This window comes from Psammomys obesus, unplaced genomic scaffold (assembly GCF_907164565.1).
Source record: "Psammomys obesus unplaced genomic scaffold, mPsaObe1.curated_primary_1811, whole genome shotgun sequence".
NCBI lineage: Eukaryota > Metazoa > Chordata > Mammalia > Rodentia > Muridae > Psammomys > Psammomys obesus.
Genome location: NW_026596134.1, coordinates 2,054,900 through 2,077,510, shown reverse-complemented (window position 1 = coordinate 2,077,510; position 22,611 = coordinate 2,054,900). Strand labels below are relative to the sequence as shown.

Genomic DNA, 22,611 nt, shown 5'->3' with positions numbered 1-22,611 from the left:
ACCCTCAGGCCTGTGACCTTATTCCGTGGCTTGATGCTACAAAAACACCATGTAGGTATCTGGGCATGGGTATGTGAAGGAGTGCAGTCAGTGCTTGAATGTCTGGGCTCCTCTGGGTGAAGAGGATGTGCACTGTGCTCTTACTGCTCACTGAGACACTGCTGTGAGTCTGCAACTTCATTGCCACGTGTATCCCATACCTTCAGGGGAGGGGGAACATACTTAAAACAGATTTACAAGGGTAGACCCACAGCTGAAGCTAGACAAAGCCTGACAGAAGCTCTTGACCGTACTCAGACAATGAAGCATGTGCTTTTGTCACACCTGAAGGCCAGGAAGAAGAGCAAGACTGTTTATCTAGACTGTAGGAGCACACCTGTAATCCTAGCACTTGGAAGTTGGAAGCAGGATGGGGAGTCTGAGGCCAATCTCTTGACTATATAGTAAATTAGAGGCCAGCTTTGCTTATATGAGACCCTGTCTCAAGAGCCTAGGAAGAAAGACAACCCTCTCCTTTCTGAACGTGACTAGTTATGCAGTAGTTATACAGATAAGTCAGTAGAAGAAAACAAGCTTTTATTACTCTTAAAAATCTGGTGGGAAAGCGGAGTAAATTGCTTACATAGGAGCATGAGTCCTCCCTTCAGCACCCAGCACGGCATAAACTGGGTGAGCCAGTGCACACCTCTAATCCCAGCGCTGGCATTGGAGGCAAGCGCCTTAGAAGTTCAAGGACATCCTTGGCTACATAGCAAGTTGAGCCACATAAAACACTGTCTTTAAAAACAAACAACAACAAAAATACCTGGCAGTGGTAGCACACTCCTGTAATCCCAGCATTGAGAGGCAGAGGCAGGTGGATCTCTGTGAGTTAGAGGCCAGCCTGGTCTACAGAGTGAGTTCCAGGACAGCCAGGGCTACACAGAGAAACCCTGTCTCTCTGTAACTCCAGCTCCAGGGATCTGATGGCTCTGTCTTATGCCAGAAAAATAAGTAAATTTGAGGGAAAAAAAAACTTATAAGTTATAAAACTTACAAGTTAGACTTCTAACTTATATTCTGACAATTCACTATATGTTTTTTTTTTTTTTTTAACTAAAAAAAAATAGGGGCTTAGTGGCTAAAAGCACTGACTGCTCTTCCAGAGGACCTGGGTTCAGCTCCCAGCACCCACATGGTGGCTCACAACCATCTGCCCCTGTAGTTACAGGGGATCTACCTTCCTCTGTCTCTGTTCAGGTACTGTATACTCATATACAAAAATGAAAATTTTTAATCTTTGAAATAAAAAATAATATATGTGTCTGCTCCCGGCACTCTCCCTTTCAGACACAGTTTGTCTAATTGTGCAGTCCAGGATAGCATTAAAAATAATCCTACTCTGGCCTCTCAAGACTGGGATTACAGGTGTGCACTGTCAGGCCTGGCTTGTCAACAAAAAGAGAAAGAAAAAAAAAAAAACTTATGTAAGAATGGCCATGGCAGTTTTACTTTAGTGGTAAAACATGGAAAATTCCCAAATGTCTATCAGTAAGTAAACACAGAAAACTGACTGTGGCATTTGAGTGCAATGGAATAATACTTGGCAACAAAGGGGAGCGTCAGACATGGACCTGTGTGAACCCCTAGAAAAGACTGAACTAAGCTCCAATGTCAGTTTAGGGTTCATCTTTGGCCACATAGCAAATTTGAGGGCAGTCTGAGACACATGAGACCCTGGCCTCAGTAGAGGCCATGGATAGGGACAGAATGTTCTATATTTTGATAAGGTGTAGGTTCTTTAGATTAATTTGCCAAATCTGGTCTTGAACCTGAACATTTGATGTTTATAAAGACTTGGAGGTCAGAGGTGGCTGGCCTGGATTCAAGCCACCCTCTTTGATTCCTGTGTTGGCCACCATCCTGTCATTCTCCATTGTGAATCATTTATCATTGCTGTAAGGTTTGAAGTAAGGGTGTAGGAGACTTGGCTGAGAACCTGTCTTACTGTAGAGATTCAGTAACTTGACTGCTACACTTCTTAATCTCGAGACTGTCATCAAATATAATTTCTTCATTGTTTTTCCTGAGGTGCTTTGTCTAGTGCTCTGGGGCCAAGCCACACCCTTCCAGCCCAGCTTTTTTTTCTTTTTGACTCCTTCCATTTTATTTCCTCTTGTGGCTAACAGGTAGCTTAACTAGCAAAGAAAAAGTACAAAAATAAAAGTGAAGATTCTTTAGATGTAATCTTAATTCTAGAAAATATGAGTCCTCTTCCCAAACACATCCAGAATTTACTAGCAATGGTCACATACTGGATGAAGTTAATGGGGCATGTACTGTGCTTGATGGCATTGTGGGTACTTAGCCACACAGGGTGCTCTGAGGCAAGGCTGGGTACCTGAAGTGGAAGGACCACCAGATGATGCACAACAGCGTTCGGCTGCAAATGCAGCCTCCTGTCTTCCTAGTTTATACACCAATTGAAAGATTAGTCATTTGACAAAATAATTACAGTGTTTCCTGTTTCTCTGCAGGAACCATAAGGCTGAGCAGCTTGGCATGTGGAAATCAGCATATCTGGGCCTGTGACTCCAGGGGTGGGGTCTACTTCCGTGTTGGAACCCAGCCTCTGAATCCCAGTCTGATGCTGCCGGCCTGGATCATGATTGAGCCACCTGTCCAGGTGAGCACAGCTAGCCTGAGAGAACTTTGGAGAATTTGTCAGGTAGTAAGAGGGAAGCTGTTAGGGTACCTTCCAGAGGGCATGGAAGTGTGTCTGTTAGCACTCTCCGTCACCTGACACTCCTCGCTAGGAATTGGGTATTTGGGAAGTTTAGAGCTGAACAGGTTATTTGAGATTATCAGAGCCAGCACAAGCTTTTCCCCTCTTAAAATAAAAACATTTTATTGTCACCAAATGAACATTATCTTTAAAAATAAATTAAATATTATTCAAAAATACAAAGAAGAAAGTAAACTTTACATAAAGTGTTGCCACAGAGATATCTTATCAGTGGGGTTTGATGTTTCCCCTGGCAGTACTGGAGATTGAACCTAGGCCCTCACAAAGGCCAAGCAAGCTCTTTACCACTGAGCCGAGGCCGGTGCCCTGGTAGTAGTTTCTCTGAGTACCTTCTGGGTTAGTGAAGTGTGTGGGGGTTCAGTCCCAGCACTGCGCTATCCCAAAATCTACTTACTGCTTTCAGTTTATAGTGTGTTCGGAGGTGGTTTTTTTGCTGGTTGCTCCTGAAGACATAAATCGGCTTGGCTTATGTACTAAGTATATTTCTCTTAAACCTTATGTGAAGAGAGATGGCCCAGTGGTTAAGAGTACTGGCTGCTCTGCTGGAGAACCAGGGCTCAAATCCCAGCATCCTCCTGGTGACTCATTAACCATCCTTAACTCCAGTTTTCTGGCCTCTTGGGCAGCGGGCAAACATGTGGTGCAGTGCACAGAGATGCATGCAGGCCAAACGCATTATACACTTAAAAACATAAATCAAAGAAAGCAAAACAACAGGATGGGCCATGGTGGCCCACATCCTTAACCCCGTCATTCAGGAGGAAGAGGCAGGCGGATTGCCATGACTTTCAGGCCAGCATGGTCTACAAAGTTGAGTCCAGGAGCTACACAGAGAAACCCTATCTGGAAAAACAGGGTGAGGGGCTGTGACATCTCCAGAGTTATTTGCTCAGGCCCCTGTAACTACGGTTGTCTACATTCTGGGTATCCTGAAGCCATAAGGATGAATTGTAACACATGCTCTGTATTTCCTCTGAACGCAGTTGCACACTGATCACGTCATTCAGCGCAGTTGTAACAGAGAGAAGCACCCATTGCTGTACTTGCGGGCACCTTAGTGTAGGCGGTCAGCTTCATTGTTCTTGAAGTCCCCACTACCACATCAATGGCAACACGTTCCTTCTTTCTTCTCTTTACTAATGACTAAATTATTTAAGAGTTATTCAGCCATGCCTTATAGTACAGGCTTGTAACCCTAGATACTTAAAAGACTGAGGCAGGAGGATTTCAAACTCAAGGCTTGCCTTGGCTACAGAGTGAAAGCAGGGCCACTGTGGACAACATGAGTAAGATCTAGGCTCAAAAAAAAAGGTGGGCTGGAGAGATGGCTCAGAGGTTAAGCGCACTGACTGCTCTTCCAGAGGTCCTTATTTCAATTCCCAGCAACCACATGGTGGCTCACAACCATCTACAATGAGATCTGGCGCCCTCTTCTGGCATGCAGGTGTACATGCAGATAGAGCACTCATACATTAAATAAATAAAATTAGATATTAAAAAAAAAAAAAAAAAGCCCAGGTGTGCTAATCCTATTTCTTGGGAAAATGGCTAGTACTAGTGAGTTCAAGGCCAACCTAGGCTAAATGGGGCCTCTTATCAAAAAAACAAAAAGGAAAAAAGAAATGTTAGGTGTGCTAGTGCATACTTTTAATCCCAGCACTTGGGAGGCAGAGGCAGTGGGTCGCCATAATTAGCCTGGTCTACATGGTTACAGGATAGCCAGGCCAACACAAACCCTGTCTCAGTAAAAAATAAAGGAGAAGAGGCGTTATAATCTGTATAATATAAAACTTACCCGTCTATAGTATACCATTGCAGATGGTTTTAGTGTATTCACAAAGTTGCACACTACCACTGCCCAATCCTAGAACATTTTCATCGTCCTGGAGCAGATTCTACCAATTAGCCAGACTCCCTTTGCTCTCAGAAACCTCAGGCCCCTGCACCGATCACTGCCATTCATCACTTCCTGTTCCCCTATCTATACATTGCATATAAATGGAGTCCTGCTAACTATATGGCTTTCTTATCAGACATCATTCACTGGGTGTCATGTGTAAAGAGCTCTCCATGTTTAGCTCATCAATTCTTCATTCTCTTTCACAACCTGATAGCTCCATTAATGGAGACCACAGTTCTTCGCACCTTGTTTGATGGGTGTTTGACTTGTTTCTACTTTCCAGCCACTGTGAAGGCCCCCACCAGCATGTATGCAAGACACATTTTGGTTCTGCAGGATCCTCTGGTAGTCCTATAGAATGGCTCACTCTCTAAGGAACAGGTACTTCCTGTTTTCTGCAGTAATTCTTTCTTTTTGCATTCTGCCAACAGAATATGAGGGTTTCAATTTCTCTGCATACTGCCCCCCAACAAAATTTCCTACATTTGTATATCCTTAGTACTGTGAAATTGGAGTTCATTTACCTGGGATGTGGCCTCACTGGCTGGCCTGGAACTCTCTGTGTGAATCAGGCTTGCCCTGAACTTGCACTATAGAGTAGGTCTGTGCCACCACACCTGCACTTTTCCTCTTGGTTTTCTGGGCCTTTTTTTTTTTTTTTTTTTTAAACAGCAGTAAAATAAAACAAGTCCAGCGAACACAAATTGTACTGCACTTTCATTCCTGTGTCACGATCACATTGCACCTTCCTGTGTGTATGTGGTTAGATGTGGGTGGCTGGGGCTATTGAGGATGTTACGTCCATATTCCTGAGGAATATTGATCTTTGACTTGCTGTTGTTGTCATGAGGTTGTATGGTTTGGTGTCAGGACAGTGCTGACCTCTGAACTGCATGCGGTGTACGTAAGTGGATGCAGAGCTTAGTAGCAGAGCTACCTGGCATGCAGTAGGCCTGAGTACCCCTTACTACTTAAAAAGATGCTGTTGTCAAACCACTGCTCTTCTGTTTTGGAAGCACGTATGAAGGATTGGTATTGAGTAGTTTTTAATCATTTGTCAGAATTTATCAGGGTGAGCATATTAGCCTAAGCTTGTCTTTTTGTGTGTTTTGTTGCTTCTTTGTTTGTGAGTCTCACTGTGTAGCTCTGGCTGGCATGGAGCTCACTATGTAGACCATGCTGGCCTCAAACTCAGACATTCTCCTGCCTCTGCCTTTGGAATGCTGGGGTTAAAGGAGTGTACCACCACATCTAACTTGTCTATTTAATTTTTTTTAATGTTATGTGTCTATGTGGGTATATAGTGTGTGTGCCTACAGAGGTCAGAAGAAGGCATTAGATCTCCAGTGTTCCAGCTACACGTGGTTGTGCAGTGCCCAGTCTGGGTGTTGCATTCCAAGTTCAGGTTCTGGGCATGTCTTCATGAGGGGTTTCTTTGTTGTTCAATTTTTGTTTTATTTATTACTGTTGTGAGTGTAAGATGTATGTGTGAGTATGGACACGTGCATGCCATGGTGAGATTAGACGACATCTTTCAGCTATTGGTCTCTCCTTCCACCATGGGCTCCAGCCGAGGAGCTCAGGTCATCAGGCTTGTGCAGAGAGCTGTTACATGCCTAGCCTTCTCTCCAGTCTTGCGGTTACTGCTGACTCAGTCTCTACGTGTTATATCTAGTCTGGTCTTGATTCAGTTTGAGCAGTTTCTGTCTTTTTAAGTAATTTGTTCACTTGTGTCATCTAACTTGGAATCCAGTTTCCATATAGTATTCTCCTGATCCCTTTATTTCTGTAAGAGTGTAGTAATGTCCTCTTTTCCTTCTGATTTTAGTAATTCAGGTCTTTTCTTTTTTCATGTGGCATGTGTGTACCTTGATGCACAAGAATATGGTATTGCACCCTGCAGATGAGGAAGTCCCGTGTCCTCACCTTGGACCTTGTTTGAGGCAGGGTGTCTTGTTTACACAGTGTACAGCAGGCTAGCTGGCCTGGAGAATTTCCAGGGATTCTCCTGTGTCTGCCGCCCATTTCTACACGGGAGTGCTGGAATTACAGGTGCATGCTACTGCGTCTGACTGTGCATGGCTCTGGGATTAAACTTAGGTCGTTGTGCCTTACTCTGTAAGCTCTCTCCCCAGGTCTCTTTTTCTCAGCACATCACACAGTTTCTCAGCTTTATCGTCTTTTGAAAATGCCATCTTTGCTCTTAATGATTTTTCTATATTGTTTTCCTATATTTTATCTATTTCTACTCTAAAGAAGATCAGGAGGAATGGGAAGAAGGCGCTTCCCATCTAAGCATGGAGACCTGAGTTCAGATCCCTAGCACCCAGGTAAAAGCTGGGCATGGCAGTGTGTATTGGTACCTCAGTGTTAGGGAGCAACAGAGACAGAGCGAGCCTGATACTTCACCAGTTACATGTTAGCTCCAGATCCAGTGAGAGGTACTGGCAAACAACAACAACAAAGAAGGCTATGGAGGTGATGTTGACCTCTGGTCACAGGCAATTGCACCCACGTGTACACAGAGATGAATTTACCACATACACAAAGTAGAGAAAAAAAAATACTTATCATAGCACAAAAAAAAAAAAAAAAAAAAAAAAAAAACAAGCAAAAGGCAACCGTAGAGGATATAAAATGATTTAAACTAGCCAGGGATGCGAAAGACCACTACAGTGAAAACGTTACAACACTAAAGAAACACTTAGAAGATGGAAAGACTGCCCATGCTCATGGACCATTGTAGCACAATGAAACTGTTCACAGAACCACATATATTGACAGCAGTGAAATTTAAATAACATTTTACATGTAGTGTGGCTACTTGCCAGCTCTGTCAGCCTTGGTGTTATATCACTGACCATTTGCTCTGCCATGCCAAGTAGTCAGTGTAGGCAGAGAAAACAGCACTGGATGACCAATAATGCCACCAAGTGAAGGAGAGGACTGGGCAGGCATCTCAGCAGGTGAGCAAGGGTGATGGGTTAGGAAGAAGCAGAGCCTGCTCAGGGTGGGTCATACGGGAGTAAGTGCCTGAGGACTGTTCTTTCATTTAGCCACAGAGCTCATAGTGCTTTGAAAGACCATGGCACTTGTGCTGGTTTTAGAGGCACCCCAAATACAGATAGAAACTCTGCAAACTCCAGTTCTCAAAGCTGCTAAATACAACTAAAAATATTTTCCCTAGGTCCTCCCAAGCACTAGCAAGTCTGAAAACTGACTCATTTGTTTTGAGTACTTTGTAGAAACTTCACCCCAAAACCACTATAAGAAGGAGGTTTTACCAGAGACCAGGAAACAAAAATAGCGGAGCTGCTGCCAACTGAAGAGGCTTGTGTTGCTCACTCGGTGTGTTTGTGGTACCCCCTGTGCTCCACCTCTGCTCAGCTTGGAGGATGTTGCGCACGAGACACACAGCCTATGCAGAGGTGCAGAGGACCCAGGGGCACAAAGGGCATCCACAATCTGCTGCGGATCCTCCGCATACTTCCTAGAATTCAGCTTCAAAAAATCCTCCTGGCTTTTGGGTCTTTTTACTGAATTCTCACCATTCCTCCCCTGAACTTACTTTTCAGGGCCATTTGTGGAAAAAGCCCTGTTGTTTTCCTCACTAACCTGTGAATGATGTCAGTGAGCTTAAGATGTACATGACCACCCTTGTGGCTCCTGGAGTTGGTGTCCTTGCACAAGTCTAGGACCCTAGAGCTGTAGGAGGGAACTGGATCAGGTGTCACATACCCACATCTGCATTCAGCTCTGCCACCTACGTGGCATATCACCAGAGCCCTCCGAGGCCAAAAGGCAAAGCTTTACTCAGGGTAAGAACTGCCCGGCTGTCCCCAAGAGAAAGGAAAACAGTACTACCAAAAAGGAGTTTGAGTTTTATACAGTGTTTAAGTTGAGCAGGAGTGTGGCAGGAGAGCATTAAGGAAAAAGAAATCCTTGCAGACAAAAAGAACTGCAGTAACTGTTTTGTTTTTTGTTGTTGTTGTTGTTGGTTTTGTGTGTATGTGTGTGCGTGCACACACATACGTGTATACATATGTGCCAAGGTGCATGTGTGAAGGTCATGGGACAACTTTGTGGAGTCAGTTCTCGCCTTCCGCCATTATGTGTGTTGGAATCCGACTCAGATCAAGTTTGCATCTCTGGATACTGACAGGTGATCCCTCATGTCTGCACTGACTTCTCTCTAGACTTAGTGGATCTCTTCCTGGAGAGCACAGAGGCATGCCTTGTTTATGTGTGCTTCTGCTCATAGATGACACTCTACCTTACGATCCTTGGCGTAGGAGGTGTCCTGTTGACACACAGTGATTCCCATGGTGGCTGTAGCCTTCCTCTTGCTTCTTCTGTTCTTGCTCGAATTCTTCCTTTTGCAGTTTGGACTCCCAAGCCTGGACTCCTTTGTCTCTTCCCTTCCTCCCTCCCTCCCTCCCTCCTTTCTTCCTTCCCATCATCTCTCCATCCTTCCCAACCCCATGTGTGTGCGTGAATGTGTATGTGTGTGTGTGTGTGTACAGGCACCTAGTGTATGTTCCGTGTGTGTGCAGTGTGCCATCTTGTGCACACAGGGAGCAGAAGACAGTAGACAGTCTGTCACTAGACCTGGATGGAGCTAGTTGTTTTTCAGCAAGTCTGGCAACCAGCAAGCCCCAGCAGTCTCCTGTTTCCACTTCTTAACACTGTGTGTGTGTATAGGAGTACATAGCCATGCTTCTTACTTGGGTGCTGGCATTCTGAACTCGGGTCCTCATGCTTGCGTACAAGCATCCGTACCTACTGAGCATCTTTGTAGTCCCCCGAAGGGTGTGTTTTGAAGTGTCTTCTCCCTTCAGGTCCCTATGTGGCTTTCATGTCCCCAGCTTGCCTGTTTGTGTGTGATCTTACTCTTTTAACAATCTTTTCCTCCTTCCTGCAACTAAGGGCTCAGTGAAACTATAACTCCATGGGTATAAAGAAAGGTTTATTGGGGCTCAAACTGCCGAGATCTTAGGGTGGGGAGAAAAATATCAGGAAAGCAAATTTTATGACAGTCAGCAGAGTGGGGTCTTTGAGCTGATACTGACTGTTCCACATGACTAGATGCCCTTGCCAAAGGTAGTTGACCTTTGGGGCAGCTTGAGGGAGGTCTATCAGGTGGGGTATGTTCCTCATGGTTTAAGGGAGGCTCTTGGTATACAGGTACCCTCTTTAGGTTTCTGTTTATCCAGTAAGAGTTCTTTTTAAAAGTTTTTTTTAGGACAGGTCAACTGCCATTGGGGAAGAGGGGGGGTTGGCCCTAACACTTCCTCCCTCCCCTCCTTACTTTTGTTCTGGCTTTCCTGGAATTCGCTCTGTAGATCAGGCTAGCCTTGAACTCTGAGATTCACCTACCTCTCCCTAGGATTAAAGGCATGTGTCATCACTAATCCCTTGTTTTTGTTGTTGTTTGTTTTGAAAGAGGATCTTCCTAAATTGCCAGGGCTTATCTTGAACTCATGAGAGTAGTCCAGGCCAGTTTTGAACTCATGATCTCCTGCCTTAACCTCCCAAGTTGCTGGGATTACTGACCTGTGCCATCAGGCCTAGCTTTAGTGTTTTTCTTTTTCTTCATTTGTTTTGGGGTTTGTTTGCTTGTTTGTTTTCACAATAGGGTTTCTTTATGTAGCTTTGGCTATCCTAGAACTAGCTCTGTTGACCAGGCTAGCCTCAAATTCACTGTTTAGTAAGCAGTCCCAATTGGCTTTGCCTACTTGCTCAGGAAAGACAGAATGTCCAAAATATCATAGTTGTACAGGAAACCCATTCCTGAGTATGTGTTTTGTTTTTTTTTGTTTGTTTGTTTTCTGAAGTATATCCCTTATAACTAGCAAATGCTGTTTGTTTGTGTTTTTTGTTGTTGTTTTTTTTTTTTCTGCTGGGGTCTGAATACATGGTGTGATCCAGATGGGAGGTTCGCTAGCATTATTAGCATCTAGGTTTCAAACTAATCTGAAATGAAGAGGAAAAAACCAGAAGCAGGAAAAGGTTTGCTAGAGAAAACAAAGAACTAAAAGGAACAAATAAATGAATGTGCCACAGATAAACGAGGCCAGAGTGGTGAACCTGTCACCTTAGTGTCCTAACACCAGAAGAATGCGAAGTAGAGACCCTGAGTCTCTGGGAACTGGGAAGTTCAGGGTTGTGTCACATTTTAAATGGATTAAAGATTAAAAGAGAGAAAGTTGAAAGAGGGACCCAAGGAAAAAGAAAAGATGGTCTTCAAAGGCTCCACTGGCCTCGGCCACTCTGCCGTCTGGATTCTGCTGCTTCTGTTGAAGTGCTCTGACTAGGCTGCCTCTGGCTCTGGGCACTTCCTGCCGAACCTGATCCAGCCTCCACAAGTTCTGAACGGCAGTGCTCTCCTTGGGCAGCATTTCCTCTGCTGGAGAACATCTGTCTCCCTTTTGGCCTGAGCTAAGGGACACATGAGGATGTGCAGGAGTGCACGCTATGTCCCTGGTTGTAGGTAGTGAGTGAGGTAAAGGAAGGCTGAGCCTGGAAGCTTGAAGGGCTCTGGCCTAAATGCTTGAGTTATAAATTCACAGGCCACTCCAGCTCCAGGCATTACTTTTGTCGTTTTCTTGCCCAGAATACAAAGGAGTTGGTCTTGACTGGCCTCCTGGGTCCCTTTAAGCCCAAGATGGTATGTTGAGATCTAGAAGCATGGAAAAGCCAGTTTGTGTTAGTAAGAGTCTGTTTGTTCTACAACTAACAACTGTACTGTCCGCTGGTTATTGCTTGGGGTTCCTCTGGTGTACTTGGTTTTTGTTTTGGGGGGTGTGTGTGTGTATGTGTATGTGTGTGTGTGTGTGTGTTTAAATTTTTCTCAAGCAGCAAAACCCCTAAACATGGGAGCTATTTGAGAGGGAAAATGGAAAATGGTAAGAATGGCTGCCTTTCTTAGGAGCCTGCCCAGTCCTAGGGAGAGAGGGTGATGGCACAGAGGGAGCTAGGGGCCTGGCAGAAGGACTGACCTGACCTGTGATGGGTATGGAGGCTCTGAAGCCATCCTGACAGCTCACAGGAGAGAGGGCTCGAGCTCTTTGGCCGTGAAGCACTGGGGCTGGCAGCGTAGCCTGTCCAGCAGCACCTGTTCAATGGCCTGTAATGGGAACTGCCAGTGAGAGGGCTGGGAACATGCACAGACTGCACCCCCACACAGAGGTCTTCCTGTGCCTCCTGCGAAGAGGTGACAGCAGCCTATTCTCTGCTCACTCTTCTCTTACCGGTGAAGGGTGGCGAGTCAGGCAGAGCCCTCCTGTGGGTGAGGGTATGCCAAGGGGGAAGTTTCCAAGCACAGTGTGCTAATTCACACATGCTTGGTATAGCGGTGAGTATGGTGCTGCACCTTGAAGTTCCAGCTCTCAGGAGGCAGGTTAAGAGCTAGAGGCCAACCTGCCATACGCCTATATCAAAGATGTGGCTCAGGAATAGTTTGCTTAGTGTACACACACGTGCACACACACGCACTCACACGCCAAAAAACAAAAACCTGGGACCGGACCTTGTCTGTGATACTTAACCCAATATAAATGGGGCAGAACCTACATTGCACCTGATGCTCAGTGGACTCCCTTGCGGGGGGGGGGGGGGGGAAGGTTCGAAACAGACTTTCTCTATGTAACTCTGGCTGTTCTGGAACTGGCTGTGGAGCCCAGGCTGGCCTCAAACTCAGAGATCTGCCTCCATCTGCCTCCCTAGGCTGGGATTAAAGGTGTGCACTACCACACCTGGCTCAGGTGATCCTGTTAGTTCAAGACTGAGAGCCCTCTTTATGGCCCCAAGCAGCTTCTTCAGCCTACATTGGAACTTTCTCCTCAGCTTAGGAAGGCATCCACAGGGATGCTGTGTCAAGATCATGGTGATTTCATCCTGTAGTCTTGTGGTGGTGGCTAGAGGAATGCTGCCCCTGCAAGGGGTGCTTGGGAGGAAGGAACTGTGGCTTTGGGTATCTGTAGTGATCAGGATGATCCTAGGGGCACAGCATCCTGCCCCACTTGTATTTAAAAGAGGTCTAGCCACCAGCAGCCCCTTTGACCTGTGAGGATTTAAGCATGTTGATGGCTGTACTTAAACTACTCCAGAAAGGCAGTTTGGCTCCTCCTGTCTTTTTAAAGGATATTTAACAAGCGCGCAAATGTGCACACACAGGTATATTTTCTCTCAGCTTACCAAGACTCTCTTAAGTCCCTAATGTTTCTACATTTGTGAATCTTTAAGCTTTTTTTCACATTTGGTTATCTTGGAGGGGTCAGAACACAACCTGCAGGGTTAGTCCTTCCTCTTCATGTGGGTCCTGGTAGCTTGGCGACAAGTGCCTTTATCTAGGCACTACCTCATTGCTCCTTATTTTTGAACTATTTACTCTATTCAACAAGTTGCACTCGTCATTTCACTTTTAAAAATTAATATGAAGCTTTAAAAGTAAATAAACCTAAATTTCAGCTTTTTACCTCTTTCTTCAATTGACGTATTTGTAACTGTAGGCTCACGCATGGTTATGGTTAGCATGGTGGAGAGAGCCAGCACTCCATGGGTGTGGGCAGGCAGGGCCCAGTGCCCCTCTTCTTTGTTAGTGCTGTGGGGTCCAGCAGCCTACCTTCCTCACTCTGCCCAGTTACAGGGTGAGGCAGCTTCTTCTCTCCCTACTCTTACACCCTTCACCTTCTAGGATTAGGGGATTGGCCTAGAATAGCCCTCCTCAAACTCTGTACCTCATGCTTCCAGGCTATGGGACAGAAATAGGCATCATATGGTCAAACTGTAGAAAAAAGGTTTTGCTCAGAGGAGACACCCTAAGACACACCGTTTGGACACAACCTGCACTACAAAGCTGGGAATGAGCCGCAGGTCCAAGCATGGAGACCCCATGGTGATCCCTGGACATTTAACTGCAGAGCTACAGTAGGCAGACCTTGCTGGCCTGAAGGCTGACTTTTGAAAGTAACTGGAATTTCTTATGCTCTCTGTTTTATGTCCCCGTGGCACTGCATGGTCATGCACGGCCCCTGTGGCTTCGGCCTTATACTGTACAGCTTAGACTGTGACAACACTTCTTTACCATCCATATAACACAGATGCCCCACTCCTTCCTTCCCTTTCTACTCCCTCCACCCTCACACACATTCCTTCTGTACAGAGAACTTGGTGCTCTGCTCATCCAGTCAGTGACTTATAGAAAGCTCCCACTGAGAGTGGCCGGCAGAGAAGGACAGCAGGTTGTGAGTGCTTCAGTAGACATTCAGGCATGGGTGACCCTCCATGAAGGGTGCCCCCAAGAGTCCAGCAGCTCAAGCCAGCAGAGTGTGATGTCAACAGCATGATGGGAGCTCAGTGGAATGTAACTTGAAGCATGCACCATAACCACATCCATCGCTGCCTGGAAAGCAAGATGCAGAACAGGAACCACATCCCTGTGAGTAACTGATCAGAACCCAGGAAACTAGGATACCAAGAGGGCTTGCAGTCAGCATAACTGAGTCCAGGAAAGGAAGTGAGGACAGCACAGGGGACAGCCAGACCCTTCAAGGCTTTGTTTACTCACATGGACTCTAGGTCACTCTGCCCTCAAAAACATGGGGGCTTTTTTACTCTGTGGAGTAGCCTGCCCTGGGACAGTAAACAACTTTGGAGGGATTTGCTCTTGCCTGTGAAACAGTGAGAGCACACCATGGCATGCTGACCTTACAGAGGAGCAGCGCATCCAGCCTAGTCCATCTCCCATGGTCCATACTGCAGGAAATACTGAAGCCAAGACACAGACAGGAGGACTGAAAGCTAATAGGAGGCCTCCCGGTAGCCGTCAGGGCCCTAGCCAGGCTGGAGGCTGCCCTGTGCGTAGTGAGTGTGAGGATAGCCAGCGGCAGGCTGTAGGCAGGCTGACCATGCTCCGCGTGCAGCGCCCCCTGCCACATCAGGCACCTGGGGTTGGGCAGCAGTGCGGCTTTGCTGTCCTGTGTGCGGCAGTCCATTTCTGCTCGTGTTGACTCACTCCCTCATCCAGACCTCTGCCTTTCTGTGTTGCCAGCTGAAGTTGTCCGGTTATCTGGTGGGGTATCCTGTAGTCTTGGTTGTGTGACACTATGAGGATGGCCTGGTCAATGTCTGTCTTTCCTGTGATACGCATGCCAGATGCAGAACCACCAAGAAGCCCATATCAGCCTTTTCCCTTCTGCTCACCCAGCCTCATGTGGAGCTGGCCTTGTGCAGTCGCTCACTGGTGGGCCCCCAGCCCACCAACCTCTTGTCCTTCTCTGAGGACTGCCCCTTTCTGTTTCCAGCCTGCTGGGGTCACTTTGGTCAGTGTCCATTCTAGCCCCAATGACCAGATGCTGTGGGCCCTAGACAGCAGGTGGAACGTGTACGTGCGAACTGGAATCACTGAGGAGATGCCCGTGGGGACAGACTGGGAGCATGTGCCAGGTAGGGACAACCCTACAGGTAAACTGAGGTTTCCCAGGCCCACTGTCGTCACCCACCCAGGGGCCACACGGAAGTCCTGGGTATTCTGGGTCTGAGATGACCTGAAGCAGGAGCCTGGTAAAGTTCCAAAGAGTGCTCCCTGCTGGGAGAACCCAGGCCAGCTCTTTGTGGGGTATGTGGGAGGACAGCTTTCTTAGTGACTGGGCCAGCTCCTCGGGGGCTCCCTCTCCCTTGGTGCCTAGCCCTGTACGGTGTCACAAGAAGCCCTGGTAGCCATCACAATGTCTGGAAAGAGCAGCACTGTCCTGTGTGTACCAGAGATGAGCTGATCCCCAGTTTACCCACAGGATTGCAGGCCTGCCAGTTGGCCCTGAGCACCAGGACCGTGTGGGCACGCTGTCCAAATGGGGACCTCGCCCGCCGCTATGGCATCACCGACAAAAATCCTGCTGGGGACTACTGGAAGAAAATTCCCGGAACTGTATCATGTTTCACAGGCAGGTGCTGGGACGTGGTAGACTTGGTGTCTCGTTGGGGCAGGGGTGGAGGTGTGAGGGGTTATTTGAAGAGGCTCCAACTCAGCTCCACATCCCCACAGCCAGAGCCAAGAACAAGGCCCAGGGATCCAGACACAGGTTCTGCAAGTCACCTGATAGGAACAGGAGCTTCGCTCCACTGCTCAGAGCTACTGCTGGCACAGCTACTTACACTTGTAATCCCAGCACTTGAAAGACTGAGAAGGTAGATTGTGAGTCCTAGGCTAACCTGGGTTACATAGTGAGTTCCAGGCCAACCTTGGGCTATAGTGTGAGACTCTACTTCAAAATAATAATAATAAATTGAGTGAACAAAACACAAGTTGGAGAAATGGCTAGCTCTTGGTCATCTCTGGGCCAGAATGTCACCAGGTCCAGACTAGATCCAGGGCCCTGATCTCCACCTATGGCCTTTGTCTCAGACTATGTGGTTTACAAGACTGTGATTGGCTCTCATCTTTGCAGTGACCTCATCAGACGAGCTGTGGGCGGTGGGCTCCCACGGCTATCTCCTCCAGCGACTGACAAAGACGTTCAGCCATTCACACAACACTCACAACAGCCAAGTGGCCACCTCGCACCCTGAGGACCTGGAGGATGAGTGGGAGGTCATCTGAAGGAAGCCCCAAGGAGCCAGTCAAGGAGGAAATGGGCTCTGTGTTGGATGCTGCTGTTTCCAGTGGAACACTCAAGGACATGTCTCATTTGCCAGGCTGGACACACCCCACACTTGCTTTCATCTGTTTGTGTTTCCGTCTCATTCCAGAACTCACAGCCTCAGCTATGTGCCTGGTGTTGTCGCTGCAGCAGCAGCAGCAGCAGCAGCAGCTTTGACATCTTGCCCAGGTCACTTCCAAATGGGAATAGTGGCTCCTGTTCAGTTGCATGCACTAGTTAGCTGGGCACCACAGTAAATTCTCATCAGCAGCTACAGGTCCTGGTGTGTGAGCCAGCAGGGACACCACCAGAGGCAGATGAGCGAAAGCCAGGAAGAGGTGAGCGTGTGTCCATGCCAGAACCCCAGGCCAAACGGGCCTGCAGGTCAGAACTTGCAGCCACTGGATGTGTTTGGTGACAGTGTTGACTTTATTACAGGGTCCCTTACTTCTCTCCGAGAGATAGAAGCCACAGTGCATATCCCAAACCAGACATTCCAGGGGGGAAGTACCTGTCCAGGATGGGGTGCTGGACCCTGCAGGGTAAACATCCACACCCTTGCCTCCTCATGTTGCCCACACTCCTGTCCAACCCCTGCCCACCTCAGTCAACACAACAGCCAAGGGGTGTAGACGGAACCCAGGTGCCCACATGGTCCATGTAGTCCAGCACAGGTGTGCTGAGCTAATCTAGAGACACCTTTGGAATGACATTTGACTAGTGTGTTGGTGGGCACCCTAAAGCCAGGTACTTCCTCAGAAGATGAATCTGGTAATTGCCTTTATGTTTGTTGTGTTAAAACCTGAATAAGATACCTCATTTTCAATCAAATCTCACAAATGTAGAAGATAAGCATATCTTCTAAAAACAGTGAAGGTCCTCTGTTCCTTCAGGAGGTATGTGCTAAGCCCTCCTTGTCTTGGCTACAGCTCTGCAGGGGAGACCACTGCCTATCATGTCCTCAGCTCAAGAACAGTGTCTGCAGTGGCCAGCACATCGATTCCCCAGCAGCTGGTGGAGACAGAGCCTCTGCCCACAGTTGCTGTGTCCCACCATGGCAGGCAGGACAGTGACACTCTTCCCTCAGGCGTCTGCGCTTCAGGGCAGGCTGCCCAAGGTGTGCCCTTCCCTGAGCCTGCTGCCCCTGCTGCAGCCCCCCACCCCCAGGTCCCTGTCATTGCTCCAGATGGGCTGCTTTTTTCAGTCCACCTGGTCCAGACAGTTACTTGGTGTCTGTTTTCTACGAAGCATGTGTCAGGGCCCCAGCAGTAATGAAGCAGAGGCCTCCAAGTCTCAGCAGTAATGAGCTGCTGGAAGCCTTGACTGGACTTCATTTTATAGACTCCTTTTCTCAGAGTTCAGTGACAGGAGAGGCAGCCCACACTGGGCTGCAGCACTCTTCTGTGAATGGTGTGCCTTGCCTGGCTCCTCACGATGGCAGCGCTCCCCTAAGCCCACGGGACGATAGTGCAATTAAACCCAAGTTAAATGGACACTTTTAGACTACTTTTAGTCTCAAAGCTTTGTATGATTTTCTTTTTGGTTTTAAATTTTAGTTGTGCTTTGAGATCATGAAAAATATTAGACTTTTCCAATTATCAAGCTTGATGAGTGAGCTGGGAGGACTGCAGCAGATCCATTTCCTGGCCTGCAGAAAGCCCGCCAGCCCAGCCACACTGCAACAGAGCAGCACAGCTAGACACACTTTCTGGCAGCCCTAGAGAGAATTCTGCCCCAAAGGCCGAATGAAGGGCTGTCCCAAGACATTAGACTTGTGTTGTTGTTTTGAATCAGTCTTCTGTAGCCCAGATTGGCCTTCAGTTCACTATGTAGCTAGCCAAGGATAGCCTTTGCTGATCCTCCTGCCTCCACCTTTTAAATTCTGGGATTGGGATTATGGGTATGCATCACCATGTCCTGCTGGGACGTCAGACTCCATGCAAAGAAGTCTGTGAGTGCAGCTTACTTTCAGAATCCCCACTGGCCTGTCTCTCTTGGAGAGCAAGGGAATTCCTAAAATCATGACAGTACCCACAGATGCCCCATGTTACTTAGCTTCATGTCCCCTCTAGATAGGGTTAGTCTGTGAGCCTCAGAGAGGTTGGGTACCCTATTCACAGTCACACAGTGTACATGAGCCAGGACCCAGCTTGGTGAATCTGCTGGCCTGTGCTCAACCCATAGATTCCTGGAATTGCCCCAGCAAGGGCCAGCATGCCAGGAATGACCCAGACCATGGCTGGGCCCTCACCCCAAGCAGCCAGGCAGCACCGTGTAGTGAGTATCACAGCATTCCATAGGCATTGCAGGGGAAGGAGGCAACAGCTGCTGTGCCTACCATTTCCACTTTGCACAGAAACCCTGCCTTTGCCTTCTGAAGGGCAAGTGCACAAATGATGGGACAGCCACACAAAACCCATGTGGAGATTTTATTTATTCAAAATGTAGACTCTGTACATCAGAAATCCTGTGTGGGGCTGGGATGTGGCTCAGTGATGGACCTAGCATGCACACTGCAACACAGACCAAAAACCTTACGGACTCAGAGCATGCCTACAGCCCTAGCCCTCAGGAAGCTGAGGCACAATTGCTATGGGTTCCAGACCCGCCTGGACCACACAGTAAGAGCCTGTCTCAAGAAAGCTAAATTTAAAAGTAACCAAACTGAGAAAGAGACATGGTTGGTACCCATGTTGAATGTGCACTGTGGGGACTTGTCCAAACCAGTAGGAACAGACCTGACACAAAGATGGACAAAGGAGGTGAAGAGGCAACTCACAGAAGCATCCTCCAGTGGGAGGCCCCAGACATGGCCCTCTGGGAAAGCCTCTCATGGCTCTTCAGTCCAGAAGCCCAACACTAAAAATGCCCTGTCAAGAATAAAAGCAGAGCTGTATGTGTATGGCACAGTGATCCAGGGCTTGCCCAGCGTGCAGTCCCTGGTCTCAGTCCCAGAATGGCAACAAAGAAAACTAAACAGAGGGAGTGTTTAGGCTGTCTGTGCCTTGAGCACATGCCTGTGATGCCTCAGGATGTATACCAACAGGGCTATACTGTGGGGTCCCACAGGGAATCTTGGGCTGTGTGAAATTCTTCTGGCCTGTCACGACATTACAGTACGGTTTACAGATAGAGGACGACATTGCCTGGTGGGGTGCTGTGTGTACGTCACCCTTCAGCAGGGCAGAGAGAAGGTTCTCACTTGGGACCTGTGGCTGGCTAGTGATTGTTTCCAACCTTGTGTCTTTTTTATCCTTTGAATGTAAATGTATTATTTATTTCAAACTAAATAAAACTTGCATTTAGAAACCCAATTCTCTTAATTTTGCAGTACTAATAGTACTTGAGTCAAATATCACAAAATCAACACCAAAAGCATGTAAAGAAAACAACAAAAAACAAAAAACCCTTTTCATAAAGTACGGGGAAATGCTTGTACCATAGTGATCTTTTAATTCTTTTTTTAATTTTTAAGTGCATTGGTGCTTTGCCTACAGTTATTTTTGTAAGGGAGTACCAGGTCCCCTGGAACTGGAATTACAGACAGTTGTGAACGGCAGTGTGGGTGCTGGGAACTGAAACCAGGTCCTCTGGAAGAACAAGCAGTGTTCTTAACCACTGAACCGTATCTGCAGTCCCTGCTGTGGTGGTCTTAAAAACACCGGTTCTCAGGGCTTGGGGATGGGCAGTATAACACCTGCTTAGTGTGGTTCAGTCTCTCAGCATCGCCAAAAGTAAAGGAAAAATCTGTAAGAATGCTTCAAGATAACAGGAACAAGGGCCAGGCGGCTAGTGGCCCCTCTGATAGCAGTGTGACCAGTGCCTTCCTTGTAGGAGCCCAACCATGCTCAGGCCTGGCCTTCTCACAGTCCCAGTGTTCCATGCTGGACTCTAGTCATTCGTATGTTTATATGCATGTATGTGGGTGTGCATAGGACAAGTGTGGAAGTGGGAGAACCACTTTGTGGAGCCAGTCCTGTCCTTCCCCCTTTACATGGGCTTCAGGGATTGAACTCGGGACTCCAGGCTTGGGTGGCAAGCACCATCAAACAGTCCTGGACTTGATAGAAGAGATGACTACGCAGCACTGGCAGTAGAAACTCATACTGCTCCCTAGACTGGGACAGTGGTTACACCCGTGTAGACATGAGTCATAACTCCTCAAGCTACAGACTGCTGCCTTTTATCATGCAGTCATCTCAGGCTTTTACAGTCAGCCATCAAAGCAGGTGTGGGAGGACACCAGTACCAATTAGAGACAGGGTCAGGAGTAGCCTAGATAGAACTCATGTAACCTAGGCTAACCGTGATAATTTTTTGAGATACTCTCACATAGCTCAAGCTGACTTCAAACTGGCTCCATGGCCAAGGACAGCCTTGAACTCCTTGTTTGCCTCTACTTAGTGAGTGCTGGGATTACCGGTGTGCACCACCATGCCCATTTTATTTGGTGCTCATGATCAAACCCAAGGCTTTGGAGCTGCTCAGCAAGCACTGCCCTCTCAACTATATTCTGAGCTCTACCATTAACTTTTTTCCTAAGATTTATTTTATGTTCGTGTGTGTTTTGCCTGCATGTAAGTCTGTGTACCACATGCATGCCTGTTGGCCAAGTGGTCAGAAGAGGGTGTCAGGTGCCCTGGAAATAGTTATAGACTGTTGTAACCCGCCACCAGGGTGCTGGAAACTGAACCTGGGTCTGGAAGAACAGCCAGTACCCTTAAGCACTGAGCCATGTCTGCAGCCCCTGGCCATGAACTCTTGGTCCTCTGTGTGCTGGGATCACAGACAAGCATCACTATGGTAGTACGCTGTTATTGGAACAGGCTCCAGCATGGTGGAGCCTTAGCCTGTGTTCTTCCTGTCTCCTAGGGAGCCACCTCATGTGGGTACAATTTGGGTAATGTACAGAACTGCTGTCCACGCTGAGGCTAGTAAAGAAATGAAGCCAAGATCAAAGCAGATAGAGCCTATGGAAAGCTCTAGATGCGGGAAGAGGGTGGGAGCCGCAGCAGGCCACACCACCAGCACAGGACAGTGGCTGTTTCACTGTCTTTCCTAATAGGCATCACGGTCTAGAAATTTTGGCTCATGGATTCTTTAACTGGGGTACAGTACAGATCTCCTGGGGATGCATTCATTTGACATTTGATGGGAGCAAGTAAAAAATTAACGAGGAGAAGAACAAGGCTTGTTTGTATGTGTTGGAGGCACCAAGGTCACCTACCACTAGCTGATAGCGGATGTGGGCATGGGGCCTGGAAGGCTCTCGCCCTCTTCCAGGTCTGCTCAGTCCTGCAGGCTTATGACCACGGTGGCGATGTGTCAGGTGGCACCACAGCCCTTCCTGGACTGGAGGGCCCAGGGGACAGATAAGCCACCCACTGAGGCCACCCACCCTTCCTCTCTCAGAAACAACCACCCAAGTGCTTATCAGCCAGTGCCACCTCTCCAGGCCCTCTGCTTCCTGAGGTGCAGGCTTATACCAGGCACCCCAGGACAGTATAGAGCGATGGGCAGGAATCATGCCTTTCTCTGAGGTCCCTGGCAAGGCTTTTCCCAGTGGGCCTGTCTCCTTCCACCTCCTAGTAGGAGGCCCCACAAAAATCAGTGTCCTGGTAAGTGTTCCTGCCTTTGTATCCACCCAAGGCACAAGGGCAGAGGGGGCCACTCGGCAACGAAGCGGTCCCCATCTGTGGGGATACCATGACACTTCTGAGCTTGTCACCATGAGCCATGACACCCCTTTGTCTGACGCTCCTCTGAACCTTTTCCAGGCTGGGTCCCCCCTCTGTAGTGCCATTTCCTCCCACAAGGTCCCCCTCTGCTTCTACCCTAATGGCCACAAGGCCTCAGTAGCATACTAACCCTCCCCCAGGCCAGGCAGCTCTATGGAGGTTGTTAGTAAAGCTACAGTGTCTCCTGGAGGAGACAGAGGACCTAGCCCTGCACCCGCAGACCCCAAAGGGCACTGAGCTAGGGAGACATGCTGGGATGCCAAAATTCCCAGCAGGAAGCCAGCTTTCGAGGTGGCAAGTAAGGAATTGCCACCGCCAGTGGCATCCTTCATCTGGGCCTGGGACCTCCCAGAATTCCAGGGGGACTGATCTTGAATGGGCCAAAGTTGGGGCTGGGAAGACATGAGTGTCCATCACCCACAAGTGCCAGGACTCAGAAAGGCTGCTCAGGGAGAAGGGAAGTAGAGTCTCCAGTCCAGACATAGGACCAGTACCTGGCCTAGGAAATGGCCTAAAATCCCCTTACAGTAACACCAGGGCCCAAGACAG

General features: G+C 48.0%; 1 protein-coding gene across 6 annotated transcripts in view; it reads left to right on the top strand.

The window, feature by feature from the left end:
* Tecpr2 (tectonin beta-propeller repeat containing 2) overlaps window positions 1–19,638 on the top strand; it is an 89,258-nt gene extending 69,620 nt beyond the window's left edge. For all 6 annotated transcript variants that reach the window (XM_055592779.1, XM_055592782.1, XM_055592781.1 and 3 more), the window contains 4 exons: window positions 2,517–2,665; window positions 14,990–15,131; window positions 15,479–15,628; window positions 16,133–19,638. In XM_055592779.1, the coding sequence (XP_055448754.1) occupies window positions 2,517–2,665; window positions 14,990–15,131; window positions 15,479–15,628; window positions 16,133–16,284 (593 nt within the window). In that variant the 3' untranslated portion in view covers window positions 16,285–19,638. The remainder of the gene's footprint in view (window positions 1–2,516; window positions 2,666–14,989; window positions 15,132–15,478; window positions 15,629–16,132) is intronic.
* Window positions 19,639–22,611: the final 2,973 nt, after the last annotated feature.